This window comes from Microtus pennsylvanicus, chromosome 12, assembly GCF_037038515.1.
Source record: "Microtus pennsylvanicus isolate mMicPen1 chromosome 12, mMicPen1.hap1, whole genome shotgun sequence".
Lineage (NCBI taxonomy): Eukaryota > Metazoa > Chordata > Mammalia > Rodentia > Cricetidae > Microtus > Microtus pennsylvanicus.
Genome location: NC_134590.1, coordinates 26005296 through 26023835, shown reverse-complemented (window position 1 = coordinate 26023835; position 18540 = coordinate 26005296). Strand labels below are relative to the sequence as shown.

Genomic DNA, 18540 nt, shown 5'->3' with positions numbered 1-18540 from the left:
AATGGGGCAGCACACCCCCCCTCTCTTTTCTATAAACCCACCCATATAATATTAACACTATAGCGGCCCGAACAATGACAACGCCAGTCGACAGCCCGAAATAGATGGAGGAAAACCCACAATGAAGAGCTACAGACAATGAAGGTCTAGTGAGAGGGAAATAATCTTCCCCAGAACCCTAGAGATGAACCCCCTATTTGGCTATCGATACCAGTGATCAGTCATGTGTGTGTGTGTGTGTGTGTGTGTGTGTGTGAGAGAGAGAGAGAGAGAGAGAGAGAGAGAGCAACACTAAATGAATACAATAGGTGGTATCTATAGGTTAATTCATTTATTCATATGTAGATACACATATATAATTTTTAAGAGACCATGAATTTGAGAGAGAGTTTGGGAGGAATCAGAGGATTAAGGGAAAGATGTAAATACAGTGCATAAATATAAAATTTAAAGACAAATTCACTAAGTAAAAAATGAAAAGCGAGTGGGTACTCATTCTTTTAAGCAAAAGCTACGTTCTCTTCTAATTGTATTCTTCAGTCGTCAAGAGAAACAGTTAATTCACACTTAAAGTGGAAAGACAGCACAGTTCATGGGATGGGTGCTGTCTTCAGGCATGGCTGGGACAGCACAGTTCGCGGGATGGGTGCTGTCTTCAGGCATGGCTGGACCCGAGGGCTCCCGATGATGCCAGCAGGAGCCTCTCCATCCCCATCTTCTCACATCTATTTTTCTCTCTGCGCGTGACCTCATCTTCTCTCTCTTTTATACTGAAAATAGCCTTTCTGTTGTCAGGGAGAGTGGCCTTGGACAGCTCCTGCTTGCTTTACCCTTTCAACTCCAGATCCAGTGGGAAGAAAAATGGCAAAAGCCGCCTCTCTCCCCCTCGCCTAGAATCTTTAAGCAAAAACCAGAGAGGATAACAATTGGAGATACATCACTCAGGATCAGCTGGGGCACAGAAACCCAAACAGGCACAGTTTAATGTATCCTATTTCTAACTAGAAGTGTGTAGAAAGTGGTTGACCTGAACCTTTTATCTTTGTGAAGGAAAAGTCACTAAAACCCAAGAAAAGACTCAGAATCAGGGAGTTGGCGGGTGGAGACAAGCAGCGCCTAGCTGCAGGCTTCAGGGGCTAGAACAACGGAAGACAAAAGCTGCATGTTATCCCCCACGTTTGGATCCTTGTCTCAACTGTTAACCATGTGTGTCTAAGTGGGAGTGAATATGAGTGAAGTCCGGGAAGCTACACAAGGACGGTGAGCCCCGGGGGCATAAAGACAAGCCGGGTGTGAAGGCACAGGAGCAGAACAGAGCGCAGGTGATACTGAAAGGGTACAATCAGGAAGGGAGGCAGGGGCATGACAAGCGGGATGGGCATGGGAGACAGAAAGTCAACCAAAATGAAAGATGAAACCCCTAAGTAAAAAACTATTTCTTGACAAGCTACTCAAATAATAATAGTAATAGTAATTTAAAGATCCTAAGGAATAAAAAGAAGACCATCGTTGAATAATGGTAAGCTGGAGAGCCCTCCAAGGGGCGTGGCTACATAAGAAGCAGAAGCTGCTGCTGCTGCTGCTGCTGGTGGTGGTGGTGGTGGTGGTGGTGGTGGTGGTGGTGGTGGTGAGGAAATTCACCACGAGGCACAGAGAGAGGTCTTCCTACAGAAGCAGCTTGCCAACCTGGGAGGGAGTGGACTGGATGGGCTACGCCTGCCCTGGAGAGGCAGCCACTCTTGCCAGAGAGCCAGGCTGAGGGAAGTCTCTGGGTAAGGCGATGGGTGAGCACCAGTCATATGATATGATAGCCACCAGTCAACTCACGGTGATAGCTGTCATCACACAGAGATATTTGGCTGGTACAGTTCTTAAAGCTTTACAGATGTTAGCTTATTTCACCTCCCTGACCCGAGAGCCAGGCAGAGGATGCAGAGCGAGTTCCTGCTGTATAGTCACAAGGCTCTCAATACCATGGTAACAGAGGACCAGAACCAGAAGGGCAGTATCTTTTGATGCTGTTGCCTTGCGAGGACACTCAATTCAAGGCCTCTATAAACAGATTTTTAATACATAATTTAAAGAATTATGTATACTATATGTGTAGCTATATATGGATAAATAATATATTTACATATACATATATACACACACACACTTACAGACACGGCTTTACCATTCTGCCAGTGGGCAAACCCAAAATATTTTTAGGGCTCAGCCTCAAGATTGTAAAACAAAGAGAAAAAGAGCAGGTTTTGGACAAGGAGCCAATAAATTAGGTGCAGTCCCACTTGAGACACATGCACAACCCTGAACCACTCATGCTAAGTAAGGGAAGGACAATGCCCATGAGCCAAGTCCAGGCCAAGTTCACAAGTTTGTTTGTTGCTGTGCCCAGAGCCAATACAAGGAAAACAGCTTCTCCTCTATAGGTAGAGGGCTTCTCACAGGCAAGGGGAAAGGAAAGAATGCTAGAGAAACACCAGATAGCTGGGGTCGTTAGTTCAAGAAAATTAAAGCCCTTCTTTAGGCTCAACAGCACTGCAATTCACTCAGTGCTTAGGAAGCTGATCCTTGCCAGCCCTAAACCACTGCCATGCTCACAGACTCAAGCAAAATTGTGACGTCTAAACAAGAAAGGACCCCCAAAAAAGAAGGCTACAGTGAGAACGGGCACAGTGGGGAAGCTCCAGATAATCACCGTCCCAACCACCTGTGCATTTTGAAGAGGAAGCACTGGGCACAGTCAACACCCTGGGCTCCACTGAGGCTTTGGTTCCGCCTCCACCTCCGAGCTCTTCTGCCAGCTTTGTTCCACACCTTTACATGCCACTTCCTCAGATCCTTGCTAAGGTGGTTGGATGAAGAATGGTCCCCATAGGCTCAGATATTTGTCTGCTTGGTCCTCAGTTGGAGGAATTGTGTGGCAAGGGTTAGGAGGCATGTCCTTATTGGAGAAGGTGTGCCACTGTGGGTGGGCTTTGCGCTGGCAAAAGCCCACACTAGATCCAGTCTCTCTCTCTCTCTCTCTCTCTCTCCCTCTCTCTCTCTCTCTCTCTCTCTCTCTCTCTCTCTCTCTGTGTGTGTGTGTGTGTGTGTGTGTGTGTCTGACTCTATGTCTGTGTGTGTGTGTCTGTCTGACTCTCTGTTTCTCTCTCTTTAACTCTCTCTCTCTCTCTCCCTCTCTCTCTCTCTCTCTCTCTGTGTGTGTGTGTGTGTGTGTCTGACTCTCTGTCTCTATCTCTCTCTGTCTGTGTGTGTCTGTCTGACTCTCTCTCTCTCTCTGTCTCTCTCTCTCTCTGTCTGTCTCTCTCTGTCTGTCTCTCTCTGTCTCTGTCTCTGTCTCTGTCTCTCTCTCTCTCTCTCTCTCTCTCTCTCTCTGCCTCCTGCCTGGGGATCAGGATGTAAGTTCTCAGCTACTGATCCAGCTCTGTGCCCGCGTGCCTGCTGCCACACTCCCTGTCAGGATGGTTATGAACTCACCCCCAGCAAGCAAGTCCCCAGTTAAATGTCTTCTTTTATTAATTCCTTTGGCCATGGCATCTCTTCGCAGCGATAGGACCGTGATTAAGACACCTCATACACTCTTCCTCCCAAGTTTTCCCTTCTCTTGTGTGCCATGTTCTCACTTGCGTGGGCCAAATGCTTATTTGGTGTCCCTCTCCTCTATTAGACCATAAGTTCCTTGAGAAGAGAAAATTCATCCTCCTGAGAAACAAATGTAAGGAATGTTTCCCTCTAGCAGGTGGCTAACAGGTTTTCATTTGGGTGGAGACACACATAGAATTAAAGTGGGCCCATAGAAACAGCCATCTTAAGACTACTTTAGGCCAAGGAATTGGTGCAAACTCTTGGAAGCAAGAGCTTGTGTGCATCGCAGGGGCGAGGAGAGAGACCTGTTGGAAGCGTTAGCAGTAAACACGGGTGCCTTTTTTTCTGCGCAGTGAAAGCGAAGTTCTTAATGGAAGATGATCTGAATCAATAGCGCCAGACAGCTGATTTATATAACGGCTTCAAGCTGAAGCCGTGGTCTTTCTCTGCATAGTGCTGCCGTGCAAGGGGAAAGGCTGCCGACCCGGAGGCTCCACAAGTAGACCTGTGGCCATCTGTCAGAGTTCATCAATATGCTCCCCCATCAGCGAGCCAGCCCAGAGCTCCCCGAGAGCAGCTTGCAGCAGGCCCGATGCTGAAGATGCCGAGGGGGTTAATAAATACTGGATTGGGGCTGCTAAGGTGGGGCTGCCACTGTCGGGAGCTGGGCCTTTCGCTCTGAATAAGAAGGGTTAGAGTGAGAACCCCGGGGCTTGCACACCCAAAGGAGACTTAAGCTGCAACAAGCAGCAGCCGCCGCAAGGAAAGCCTGAGCCAGGGGAAACCCGAGATGTCATCGCTGGTGAAGGAAGACTTGGAGAAAAAACTGTTCAAGCCGCTGGCGCAGAATCTCTGCGAGTTTATTGAGATCGAGTTCTCGGTCCAGGACAGGTATTACCTCTGTGTGTCAGGTAAGCAGCGCTTTCTAGTATCGTTTCAAAATGCAAAGAACTCAAAGGTGATTATGGGGTATAGGGAAGCGTTGTCTGTCTTCCTATCCAGCTCAGGCATGCATGGAGCGTCTTGAGAGTTTAAGTAGCCAGGTTAAGGAATGTATATTCTACGGACTTTTAGAGCGCTAAGGAGCACCCCCTCCCCAAAAAAATGTATTAGACAACTTTAATGGTTCAGAAGTGAAATTGGATCTGTACTTCTCTTGGTTTGATTTTTTTCTCCAGTCTCTCACCCAATTTGCTTCACAGCATACAATTTTGTTGTGTAAAGGCTCACTTAAAAAAATCCAGCAGCATTCTGAATATGATTAAATGCATCACAGAACCCAGTTATATAGCCATTCCCAATGCCTTTCTGTATAGAACAAAAATGGAACCTTAGACTTTTCCTCCAAGGACCTATTGATACTTCCTGGTGGTTAATTTGAAGAAAGAAATCCTCTTTAGAAACATTCTCTTACAGAAAAACAATACCAATACTTTAATAGTAGATATTAGCTCAAGAAGACAGAACTTTAGGGAGGAGAGCACAATCCCTAATGTAGAGATCTGACATATAAAGAACTTAGTAAAATAAGTATTTCCTTTCTGTTACCAAAATATAAGAAAATTGTCCGTGTACTGGCTTTTTCATTCATTATGATGTTCCAAACTTTTTATGAATTTATGTAGAAATGTTTGTGTCATTATCTCATTATTGAATTTGGCATGCAGCTCTCTCTTTTCCTGGCCCAAGCCTCTTTGTCCCCTTCGCAGGCTTAGGAGGAAAGAGCTCAGCAATCCTAGGGCTACTTGCAGATGTTCCTCTTTAAGGCAAACGCCCATTATCACACAGCTCATTACCTCTGTCCTCCTGACAACTGGTCTTTAAGAGTGTTCTAAACTGAGAGGAAGCCAAGCATCTTTGAAGAAAGGTCTAAGAATTCTTTAGAAGGTTACAATTTCTAATAAATATAGAAGAAATTATCCAACAACAAGAATAGTAATACTTATCTAATACCTAAGCTTATTTTACTATACATCTGAAATATGGGGGATTTGCATGTCAACAAATGTAAGAGACTTAATCTGTTCATAAAATCAATTAGGCTATGTAAAAAGAGAAATTAAAACTACATAATAGATCACATTGTGTTCTCATCCACCCAGTCACTGAATCAAAAGGTATTTTACTCACTCTGCTAAAAGAGGCTGTCTATTCTAATATAAAATAGAATAATTTTTTTACCTATTATGACTCTTGCTTTATAAAAGTAGCTTCTCATACTGGCAGTATTTTAAAATAAAAAGTTTTAAAATTAGAATAGTCATGGTAAGTTATAAAATCTAATTTGCCAAACATATCTTAGGGGCTCCCTTTAATAATTATATAATTAACTAAGCTTGATATTATATAATTAGTTAGTTAATTGTATAATTAAACATTTGTAAAGTATTTATTCAGGGATTCTGAAATCAAGCTCCTCTCAAGGTGAGGAAGAAATGATTTCGGGATATTCCACCTAAAGTTAACACACACACACACACACACACACACACACAAAGCCTTATTAGTTCCTCATTTTCATAGCTATACTTCATGTCCATTGGGAGAACTTTCCCAAAATTTAACACTTATTTTAAACAACTGTTACAAAAACATTTCAACCAAACATCAGTTTAAATAATTCTCGACAGTGCCAAGAGAGTGAAAATACTTCACCTGGAAAACATCTATTGACAGGAATCAAGCAAGTCACTGGATACTTGTTGAAGGGGGTGGCTCCATACTTCAAGCACTGTCTACCTTCAGGGAGCAGGGTCGCAAAATTTCCTCTTCATCCTCTTTAACCCTTTCCTCTTGTGGTTCCTGCATATGAGACCCATTAGTCCAGAGTCGTCATATTCCATTGCATTTTTCTGATTAAAGATAATACATTTAACCATGATTGAACTTCCTTCTTATCTGGGCAGAGTCCATCCTTTGTAGTGGGCCCAAAACTGGGATTGTTTTCTATTCCATCTTGATGATTCAAAGACGGACATCAGAATAAGATACCATACACTCAATGTTCCTGTGGGAAGTTAGCTACAAAGTACATCGGGCAGCCCCTGGAACCTCCTTCCTTTGCGTCTCAGGCTTTGCACGGTGTCTTCTCCCTGGGGACCAGTTTATCCCATCACACAGCACCACTCTTCCTGGCAGTTCAAAGCCGTGTCTTCCAGTGTAGGGAGGAGCTCTATTTCCTGCAGGAGCGAGGAAAAAATAAGTCACGCGTGTAAAGTGAAGCGTTTGAAAACCTGTGTTGTAGCATTAGCCAAAACTGAATAGGACGTAAAAGGGCATGGTGGGACAGACCTGGAAATTCTTGACATCAGATCATATTGGGAAATCCGACCCTGATTTATTGCCTGTCAGCTCTGAAGTTGGGCATAAGATAGTGATCCTTCATGGACTTGTTGCTCACATCTCTGAAATAGAAATAAAAACAGGGTAGTTGCTCTATGAACTCACAGTGGTTGTGACAGTATGTCTGTGTAAAGTTCAAGCTAGATAAAATCCCACAATGGAGTGGGGAGGTGGCTAGGAATCCCTTCCCTAGCTGAGGAACCATTGACAACCGGCAGGTGCTGGGAGAAAGGGAGTCAGTTCCTTTTAAGGGTGTAGCTCTTGGTGGGTTGGCCATGCTCCTGTTGACGACCACATGCCCAAGAGCATATGACAAATTAAACTTAATCATTTAAAAAAGAGTGGAGGGACTCAAAGTTGAGTGGGTAGGTAAGGTGGGGATGAATCTGGGAAGAGTTGGATAGGGGTAAATGTGATCAAAATATGTTATATAACATTTTCAAAGAACTCATAAAAAATTTAAACACCTCTAAAGTGCTCCCCTACAATTCTCCCTTCTGAATTTTTATTAATGATAGTTTATATTCTAAGCAAGTAAAAGTAGAGCCTTGAAAGAGGTAGCTTAGAGTTTTAAAACACATAGAAAAATATTTAATGTCTATATATATATACTGGATTGTATATATATAAATATGTTGTAAATACATCTGTATAATAAAAAATAAAATATATAATAAAAACTTGATATACTCTGTTGCTTTTAAAATTATGCATATACTCATGTATAGATTATTTTAAGTGTTCTTATACTTTTAGGAAAACATTTTTCAATCATGGTATCTTTTAATAAAAATTACTTAATTGTATTGAACTCACAAATAAAAACAGCATGCAACTAGTTTAAGGAGCCCACTCAAATACTTGACTAGTCCTGATCTATGCATTTTTATATTTCTTTCTTTTTTAATTAAAAGTTGTTTTCAGTACAGTATCTTTTGATCATGTTTTCCACTACCCCAGCTCCTCCCAGATCCTCTCCAGGTCCCTCCCCACTCAACTTAATGTTCTCTCTCCTCACATTCTCTCTCCCTCCAGTTCTCCTCCCCTCTCCCTCCTTAAAAAATAAAAATAAAAAACAACAAAAAAACCGAAATCAAAACAAATAAGCAAAAGACCAACAAGACAAAAAATGCCAAAACAAACCAAAAAGTCCACAAAAATACCATTGAGTTCATTTTGGGTTGGCCTTACTCCTCCTGGGCCTGCCTTGGAGCATGGTTGTACACCCTTGAGACTCCACTGGATAAAACTGATTTTCCTTTTTCCATTTGGTATCGATTGCAAATAGCTTCTCAGTTAGGAGTGGGACCCCTGTCTGCTTCACTTCCAACTGCTAGGACCCCATCAAGCTCGAGCCACAGTCTCTGTGAAACTATGCGTCTCGGTGAACTTCAGTACAGTAAGAGTCACCACTCTGAAGCCGTGGACTTCATGGAGGGTTTTACATTTTTGCCATCAGCCACATTTTTATGCTGTGCCACGTGTAACCAGCACAAAAACTATAAAGCTTTGAAGAAGGGAAACTGCTTAATCACTTTCTTTATTAGGGTGAAGCCTCGTAGCTGAGATGACAGAGAGGGCCGTGAGGTCTGCCTGCTCAGAGTCAGACGTGAGTTCACTTAATGCCATTTCCGTGAATTCTCCATTTCGTCTTTGTGCAGATGAGATGCTTCACAGACGAAACGACACTCGCGAGAAGTTAAGTGATTAGCCTAAGGCTACAGATTCTCATTCTCAACCCAAACTTCCTTCCACATCTCCACACTCTAACTGATCATAGCTGCACCTTTTAGCTCGCGTGTGCAGATACTTCAAGAATTTCGTGTATGTTGGCTCATTTGTCACTTCCTACAGACAATGAAGTTAGAGTGCAGTTGCCCAAGATCACCAACCAGTAGATGACAAAGGGAGGCTTGAAAGCCAGGTCCATGTGTGCTTAGCCTTTCTACCACGCTGCTTTCGGTGGTAGACTAAGAATATTCTAGCATGGAGCTGATCAAACAAACCTGGGATAAACCTCACTGGCTGGCAGTGTTGCTCCTTTGATTCTTCCGTTTCTACAAAAACCAGCTTCTTTCTTTTCCACGTCTTGTATTTCTATAAGTTCACCCATAACACAAGCCCTAACTTGTTTAAAGCCAATCATTTTGCTATTTTAAAGACTCATGATGCCGCCTGAAATGGATTTTATAAAGACATTTCTAGAAAATTTTTATTTGAAAATATGATTTTGGTGAAATCAGCCTTAGCCTTCTCAACAACCACAGGGCATTAGCAATAGAGTGTGACATTTCACTGAGGCTTTTAAAAGTATTTCATGATGACTTCTTCTGTGATTTAATTTAAATGATGAAAACCATTACATAACACCAGATTACAAAACAAAAGAAGCATTTATTTATTTAATGCATTTCTGGGAGACTTAATTGTGAGTTTCACATTTCCTCAATCTTGACTAATTTTTTTCAAACCAATTGGCCAGTGGCCAGTTCTCTTTCCATTAGCTTCCTAAATGTTGATGTTTTTTTAAAAGGTGATGGGGATTTCTTAAAGACAAAGCTTCCTTTAAAATTGAAATAGTGATGGTTATAAAAATTGGAATTCTGAAAATATCCACTGAAATGTAAAACCTGGGAAAATGGAATAAAATCTTAAATCCAGAACAGGCTTCTTCTGCAGCTCCCCAGAACTGTAGATATCACCCCTAAACCATCGCTATCTCCCCTAAACTGTAGTTACAAACCACATCTGTAGATATCATCCCTAAACCACAGTTACAAACCGGATCCTCTGAGTAAGAGAAAACAACTCGCTAACATTCACACTTTATAAAACACATTTGGGCTCTTAAGACAATGTGACAAGTTTCCATTTTCCAACTGCATTAATGTGGATGCAGCCACTTAATTCTAGCTGGCAGCCAAGCCCAAACGCGGAAATCAGGGATTGGGTCAACTCCAGCCTCAGCAGACTCCTTTGGCTCGTGGCTGAAGAGAACTCTTGGAAAGTCCTTAGCACTAAAGTAGGCTGTCATTTTGTCAAATGAAGGAGGCTGAACTCCTTCTGCACCACGCCATCTTGCACAAGCTTAGCTTCCAGGCACGTCCTTATGTTGTCTGAGTCTCGTACGAAGGGGGAAATGGCCACTATCGTAAGAAAATTTGGTCACTGGTAGCGATTATCTTCTTAACATCTTTTCTCCTCTCCCTACCGCCAGCCCATCCTTTATGCAAATCATGGCCTCTCCATTTATCTAATCCCTTCCAGTGGCACCCCGTGTGTACACAGTTTTCAGAATAATGTCCGAACCTATTCCAGTCCTTGCAGGAGCAAACGCCTCCCTACCCTTCTTCCTGTCCACCTTCTTGCTTCATGCCAACAATACCAAATACTTGCCATGACTCAAAAAATGCCGGATGTTTTGTGCCTTTGCACCCATGCATTGCTAAAATTGCCTTTATCCCTTTCTTCCTTCTAGTAAGTTCTGTTGCCTTTGACAATTCGGGTTCATCCCTCTGTGAGCCTTATTTCCTGCAGTCAGAGAGATGGCCATGCCCCTCCTCTATTGCCCTGGCCACACCCCTCTTCCTTGGCCCTCATCCGACAGGGCCTCATTCACACACTGCTCACAACACCCTTTGCAGATTTTCTTCGGAAGCTTCCACTCTCTGCAGCCACAGTGAGAGCAGGAATGGGGCCTTATGGGAATTCATTAATTTTTTCCAATTCCTAGCACTGTGCTGGATTCACAGGGGACATTTAAATATTTATGGGCTTAATGAAGAGGGTGAGTGGCTCCACAGTCAATCAGCAGGCTTTCATAACTTGTAGACGATGCCATGAGATTTGCTCCCTGAAAATCATACTTCCATACGATGTCCACTTATCTCTCCAAATCTCTGTACCCCTGTCACTTCTTGGCCCCTCTGCTGCTACTGAGACAGCAAGCTGGGGCAATAACAGTCCTGATTCTGAGGAGGATCTTCTAACTAGACAAGCACACTGCCTCCTCGTGGAAGCTACAAAACCTTCCCCCTCAGCCCACCGTCCTTGTCTTGTGTGTGCATCTTCCCAAGGCTAACAGGTAGGCCCATACGCTTGGATCTTCTTTGGAGCCAGAGAAATATAGAAGTGTTTAAATACACCAACTTCTCACAATGTCAGGAAGATCCCAGAGTCTCTGCTTTCACTGACCCCAAGTTAAGACCTATAATTGATGTCTTATCCAGACATGCCCCTCAATTACTTCCTCTGTCCCCAAATATGTCATCCCTTCTCCTCGAGTGTGTGGTGTACACCATACCCTTTAACCTCTCCTCCTACCAGCTTTTAAAATCTTACCTGGCCCAGTGTAGTGATATTTCATTTGTATTTTAATGATAAAGCTTGCCTAAAGATCAGAGAGGAAAATCGCCCCACCGGTCAGCCTTACAGACCAGGCAGTGGTAACACACACCTTTATTCCCAGTAGCCACACTAGTTGCCATAGAAACCTGGTGGTGCATGCCTTTTATTCCAGTGGTGCGCATCTTTAATCCCAGCCCTAGAGAGCAATAAAAGATGGGAGGAAACGACTCTCACACACTGTCTCATTCTGAGATTCCTGGAGGCCGGCTTGCCATTTCAGACTGAGGTAGAGGTAAGAGCCAGTGGCTGGCTGTTTGCTTTTCTGACCTTCAGGTTGAACCCCAATTTCTGTCTCTGAGTTGTTATTATTTGTGCTACTGTCCAGGGGCCAGCACACAGCATACCTGGAATCTGTGTTGGTGCATGGAGTCCTTGCATGTTAGTGCAAGCTGCCTTCTCCAGTCACCACATAGAAATAGCCTTCAGGGTAGGAGTCAGTGATCTTCCTCAAGTCAGATGCAGACCCTTGCCTCTCTGTCTCAGCTCAGTGACTCCACAGGAGTGTCCTCAAGCTCTGAGCTATTCTCATTGGCTGATTTCCATGGCATGATGCTGTCGGGCCTGCCTCTTCCTTTCTCCTCCAGCCTCTTAGCTATCATCTTTTCTCTCTCACTTCTTTCCCCTGAAAATGTTGCCTTGAGTCTTACCTTGAAAATCATCCCACAGACACAAGCCCCAAATCATTCCAAGACTATGAAACTTCCATCTCAGTCCCTGCTGAGGTAAGTGGCAGATACCTCACATTTATTCCACCGTCTGGCCCACCTCCACCTCCTTTCCATTTGGATTCACCAACATTGTTTGGTTCCCACCATCTATCATCAAAACCTCACCTGAAACTTTACTTCAATTTGCCAATTTTTTTTTTTACCATCCACACACCATTCTGAGGCTGCCATCAACCATGGATGTCTATTGGGCACTCTCCTGAGTCATTTGTGTGCTTTAGTTTTTCCATGAGTCTGTTTTATTCTCGCGACCCCTTCCTAACACCAGTGAGTGACGTTTATTCTCTAGAGATTAATGATCTCTTGTAAACCACACTGCAGCGGTGTCAGGATGCGACTCCAGGACGTGGCGCAGCAGAGCCCACTGAGAGCATTGTCTCTTCCCCCAAGGTCCTTCAGCTCCATGACCTTCTTTGATGTGTCCTGTGCATTGTGCTGCCAGAGAAATTCTTGCACAGGACACCGCGTCATTAAATCCGGGCTCACTACTGACTAGGTGTCGCTGTAGGAACTTGCACAGAACACCTGACTGCAATGCCCTTAAGCTGGACTTGTCAACTGGCCCCAACTCCCTTCTCTAGGAAGCTGGACTCACTCTGTCAACTCTGGGATCAGCTGGTCACTTCTAGATTCCCCACAACTCCAGAGTGGCATCTGCCTCTTTTGAAGTCCAAAGCCATTTAAAACATTTTAACAACTTTCCAAACCTAACTAATCATATTGTCCACTGCATCTTAATTCCAACGAATCTATGCAGTCCCCTCTCTTCCTTTCACCTGGTAAGACTGCCCTTTCATTGTCAGGTCCCTCAGAATGTCCCTCTCCCGGAAGTGCCCACATAGCGATCCTCTGTTTCCACTCTGTATAGTTTGTTCATGTCTCTCACCTACGACTATGATTATATTCTAATGTATTGTTTTATATCTACATAGCTAGAAAGTCATGTGTCTGTCTCAGTGTGATTTGTGCTACTAAAACAAACGACTCATGACTTAGGAATTTGTAAAGAGCAGATTCATTTCTCAGAGTTCGGTGGGAGATGAGGATTCCAAGACTGAGGAGCTCACATCTGGCGAGAGCCTTCTTGTTACATCGTCTGTAGTGAAAGGCAGAGAGAGAAAGAGTGTGAGAGGGAAAACAAGAGAGGAAAAAAGATGTGCAAAGGTCAGACCGAGCATCCTTTCACTTGGAGCATCCTCCGGCAAAAGCTACCCCACCCCTACCATGGCACCATTGATCCATTCATGAGGGCTCTGACCTCCTGACCTAATCTCTGAAAGGCCTCACCTCTCAACATCACTACAGTGCAGATGAAGTTTCCAGGAACAGAACTTGGAGGACCCATTCAAATCACAGCAGCATGCCAAAGTCTCCCAGAACCAAAGGAATCTTTCCCCCAAAACAAATCCCAGTCTCACTCTGAGAAGACTCAATTAGCTCACAACTCTCCAGGTTGTGAAGAGTTTAGACATCCTGCCTCCCCGCCTGCCACCTCCTTCCAATAACCTAGTACATATGACCCCCGCATAGTCTCCCTTCTTACTGAAATCCTGAGTGTTAGGACAGAAACCAGGTTTCTTATCTGTCTCCCTATGGCATTTACTCAGCAAACAGCAAATACCCCGTAAATACTGAGTAGTATTTGACTCATTGATGATTTCATAGAACAACTCGATATTCCAATAAGACCAGAGACAAATGATTTCAGGACCAGGAAATTACTATTTTCAGTTTTGTTCATATTAAGTACAGAAGGATTCTCCCATGCCTTTCAAGGTAGAATATTAAGACTGTCTGTGCTGGTGACACACTTGGAACACCAGAGTTGGAGCCACACAGTGACAATCTCAAACATTACCAAACAAGTCAGTCGAAGCTGTGTTACAGGCACACCTGCATTCAAAGTCTCACAGCAGCTTTAGAAGGAAGTGCCACCATTTTTGCATGGTCACCCTTCAGTACTGAGTTGTTGTGCGAGCAGAGCTGTTTGCTATTCGTACCTTAGTTTTTCATAAGGTCACCAACTAAGATTCTGACTTGCTCTGGTGAGCATTTTGTCCTCCGCTGTCTGCTTCTGCTCAGTCTTCTATTTTCTGCCTCACCACAAAGCCCAGAGTTCAAAGCACATAGCTCAGTGTTCTGACGGACAATTGTCACAAAATAAAGTTAAAGTCTTGGGCAAATCTGGGGGCATGTTGACAAAAGTCCAGTTATACCAGGACTTGCCTTAGGAGTGGACTTATAATTTGGGTATAAGGCCATTAAATAAAAGGGAGAGAAACAAAAACTGAAATGGGACTTGGAGAATGAAGGTATGAAGTAAGAGTCTGTGTTTTTTTCTGTCCTACAGTGACCAAAACTGACGAAGTGAAGATTATCATGGTGAAGCATTACAGAGTAGGTCTAGATGAAAAGTACGAAGTAACAAAGAAGTGGTCTTTGGATGATCTTCAGATGATTGACGGAAAAGAAGCTGATACCGTAAGCGTTAGCGTTTTATGAAGGTAGCACAGGATCGATACACAGCCGATCGTTATGTTCGATGACCTGCTTTATATTCTTGGCATGCACGAAGTGTTAAGATGACATTATATTGTTCTTAAGTGGTATGGATTAATTTCCTGGGATGATCTATACTGGCTTTTATGAGTTGGAATCTGACTTTCGTCTATGAAATCTAAAAGCATCTTTCCCAAGCTCTTCTTGACAATTTAAACACAATCTACCACTCAGTCCTGCAACTTTTAAAGCAACTTTCTCCAACAGATATTTTCCATGGCCACCCTCTCTAACCCAGGTTAAGTTTTGGGATTCCTTTATTCTCTCAGTCATAGCATTTGATGGTGCCATCAACTCAGTGACTGTGCCAATCAAAACTGGTTGAACTTCGTCACTTTCTGAACCATTTTGTACTCCATTATTACCTTTTGGGTCACATAGAAATAGCAGTTTTAAAACTAAGTGTATTTGACAGGACTTTCAATCAAAGAATTGAGATATGTCATTGCTTTGTGTCCTAAGTACTCACATTTTATGAAAATATGCTTTACCTAAATGTTGAGTACTTAGAAACTGATTAAACATATTATGGCATGTCCACAAAGTTAGATTAGTTTGCACCCAACACAAAATGTTAAACCTTAGCTTTTATATGTAATTATACATATATGTGTGTAAATTTATATATGAAATAAGCTTTAAGAATTGTAGACAGAGATTGCTCATTCATTTCCCAACTGTTCAGACCTGAATAATCACACAGAAACTATATTAATTACAACCCTATTCAGCCAATGTCTCAGGCATATTTCTAGCTAGCCCTCATATCTTAAATTAGCCCATTCCAGCCGGGTGGTGGTAGCGCACGCCTTTAATCCCAGCACTCAGGAGGCAGAGGCAGGCGGATCTCTGGGAGTTCGAGGCCAGCCTGGTCTACAAGAGCTAGTTCTGGGACAGGCACCAAAGCTACAGAGAAACCCTGTCTCAAAAAACCAAAAATAAATAAATAAGCTGGGCTCTAGTGGAGACATACTGTCCTGGCAATTATCTGTTTTTTGATGTGGGAGTGTCATATATCAATCTGTTGATTTCATTGGTTAAGCGATAAAGAAACTGCTTGGTCCTCATAGGTTAAAACATAGGTGGGAGGAGTAAACAGAACAGAATGCTGGGAGAAAGAAGCTGAGTCGAGGAGTTGCCATGATTCTCCCACTCCAGGCAGACGTAGGTTAAGATCATTCCTGGTAAGCCAGCTCGTGGGCTACAGCAGATTATTAGAAATGGGCTAGTCCAGGTGCGAGAGCTAGCCTAGAAGAGGCTAGATAGAAATGGGCCAAGTGGTGTTTAAAAGAATACAGTTTCCGTGTAATTATTTCGGGGCATAAGCTAAGCTAGCCATGTGGGCAGCAGGGTGCCAGGGATGCAGCCCCACCACCCTTATTACTACAGTTTTTTATGGGGCATCTAAGGCATTTGTGAAGATTGTAATTCTAGCTGCTGAAATCTGGACTTGTCTTTGTTGGGTAGGTATTTTGTTCCTTGGTTTCTTTTGCCCTCCTTGGTTCTCAGGAGAATGTGTTGGCTGTATGTTGCCTGGTAGGGAATTCTTCCGGCATCCTGATAGGTGTGGATATTGGGGTTTCCAGGTAAAATGTGTTTCTTTATGAACGATATCTCCTGTACTTTACAGTTTCAATGGTGTCATGTCTCAAACTGTAATGTACACATGGGATTGAGTAAATTATTGCCTGAAACTTTTTACCAGATTGTGGTGTGTTTAAATATGCCTAAAATAAACTTCTCTATGTCAGAATCTCAATGTTTGAACCAACACTGGCTACCGAGTCATGTTGAACTGAACTGCCTTCATGTCCCTGAGATGGTCACCCACAGTGTTCCACCAGGGTCTGATTAGTCCCCTGGTAAGGGAGGCAGAGAGTGAGGAGAGGCCACAGCTGCTAGTTGGCCACAGAGCTAGAGATGAGGCTAGGAGATTGGTTCCAGAGGGGAGGAGAAAGAGTCAAGATATAAGGCTTACCTGCCATCCTTGCTGGCTTCCATGCTTTCCGGGCAGGCTTGGCAGGCAGGTTCCCAGAGAAGGCCTGCTGGAGTTGTGGGCTGGGATAACAGATGAGTGAAGAAGGAAGTTGGGGAGATGGTGTGCAGGATCTACTGGAGATGGGGGCAGAGAAGTGGGGGAGGCCAAAAGCACGAGGTCTTCCACAGAGACGGTGTGGGACTAGAGGAGTGTAGGGAGTGGTGGAGATCTTAGTTAGGCTACCTGCTCCCCCAACCAGAGTGACCTACAGGTTCCCAGGGAATGCCTGCTGGAGTTGGGGGCTGGGATAAATGAATGAATTAGCAATGGCATTAGAGTAGATCTGTGTGATCCATTGGAGAGAGGAGAAGGGGGGAAGAGAGGCTGTAGCAGATGGTCTGCTAGAGAGCTGGGGATGAGTCCGGTAGATCAGATTTAGAGGATTGGAAAGAAAGGTGAAGATCTGCTCTTAGCCTACCTGCTTCTCTGACCAGAGTGGGCTGCAGGTTCCCAGGGAATGCCTGCAGGAGCTGGGGACTGGGATAAAGCAAAGATTGTACTGTTGACTTTCAGGAGAGATTCTGTTTGGCTCTGATAGCTTTGGAAAGCTGATGTGTAGATTTTAGAAACATGCCTGATACTGAGATTTTACAATCAATAGGCACAGCCAGCAAACCGTGGGGATCCAGGAAATGACTCTGAATGAAAGCAAACCCAGTCTCTCTCTCTCTCTCTCTCTCTCTCTCTCTCTCCCTCTCTTCTAGGACAATCCATTTTTTGATCTGCACTTCAAGAAAGTGTATAGCCTGGAGGCCTACAGCTGTGCCTCTAAGTACTCCTTTGCTCGAACAGTGAGCCGGCTGAACCATGTGTATCTTAAGAAGGACTTGCACATCGTGAACTTCGATTCGACTTACATCAACGATGACTCCATTTGGTCCTCCAACAACAAGGACTGCCTGGTCCTCATGAGAATATGCTTTTATGCTTTCAATCTTGTGTGCTTGTCCCTGTGTCCCCTGCCACTTTGAAAATGTAGCCCAAAGTCCTCCATCAGTGTCCGAAGAAATGGTTCTCCAACTTAATACTGATAGTCAAAAGTTTGTTTTGCCTCTTCCTCGATGGCTATTATTCAAACTAAAATAAAACGAGGCTTTGTGAATGGCAGTGAAACGGGTTTTAGTGCAACTGTTAACAGTCGGGACTCTTTGGGTTCATTGTGTTCCATGATAATTTCCAAAGGTGTTGCATGGCTTGGGCTAAGTTAGAGTCAAGAAAAAACTTTAAAAAAAGATCCTGGGTTCATAAATAATATTTTATCTTTGAAGGTATCAGTACTGTTCAAAATATTCTTCAGATCCAAGGTAATTCCTCTAAAAATGCCAATCAATGGCCTGTATTGTAGAAAAGCAAAAGCTTTTCTCTATTCATCAATGTCTAAATATCATAATGATGACAAATTGATTTTTAGTATTGTAAGATCCAAGGGCTTACACGTGACCAAAGACATGAAGGACAAGCCTAGTTTTCAAGGAAATTTCAAACTTCGGTTCATATCAAGTCCATTAGCAATCCCATTGCTCAAAACAAGCAAGCCAAACCAAAACCATGAAATGGGAAAGTACACTCCACTTACCAGGGGATCAAACCAAGACTGTGAGCAAACATCTTTGCTTTCTTGGAAAAAATTTGGGTCAGTATATTATTAGTTAACATAATTACTTTCCAGATATTATAGGGTTGAATAAATGATATTTAGCTAACAACAATATTTATAAAATTCTGTACCCCCAAAAATCCTCTTGAAATATTATATGTGCAGCTAGATTAGAGTGAGAAGGAAGGGAACATGACTGTAAACTGCTGCTGTCAGCTTGGGGTAAGAAGGAGAAGTGAAATTATTGTTTGTTGAACACAGAGTTTCAGTTTGGCAAA

General features: G+C 43.3%; 1 protein-coding gene across 1 annotated transcript; it reads left to right on the top strand.

Annotated features, from left to right (window-relative positions):
• The first annotated feature begins 4191 nt into the window (after positions 1-4191).
• On the top strand, positions 4192-17801 carry Exoc1l (exocyst complex component 1 like). Its single transcript, XM_075943482.1, has 3 exons — positions 4192-4502; positions 14419-14549; positions 17370-17801. Exons 1-3 carry the CDS (start codon positions 4382-4384, stop codon positions 17634-17636), a joined length of 519 nt encoding a protein of 172 aa, XP_075799597.1. The 5' UTR covers positions 4192-4381; the 3' UTR covers positions 17637-17801.
• Positions 17802-18540: the final 739 nt, after the last annotated feature.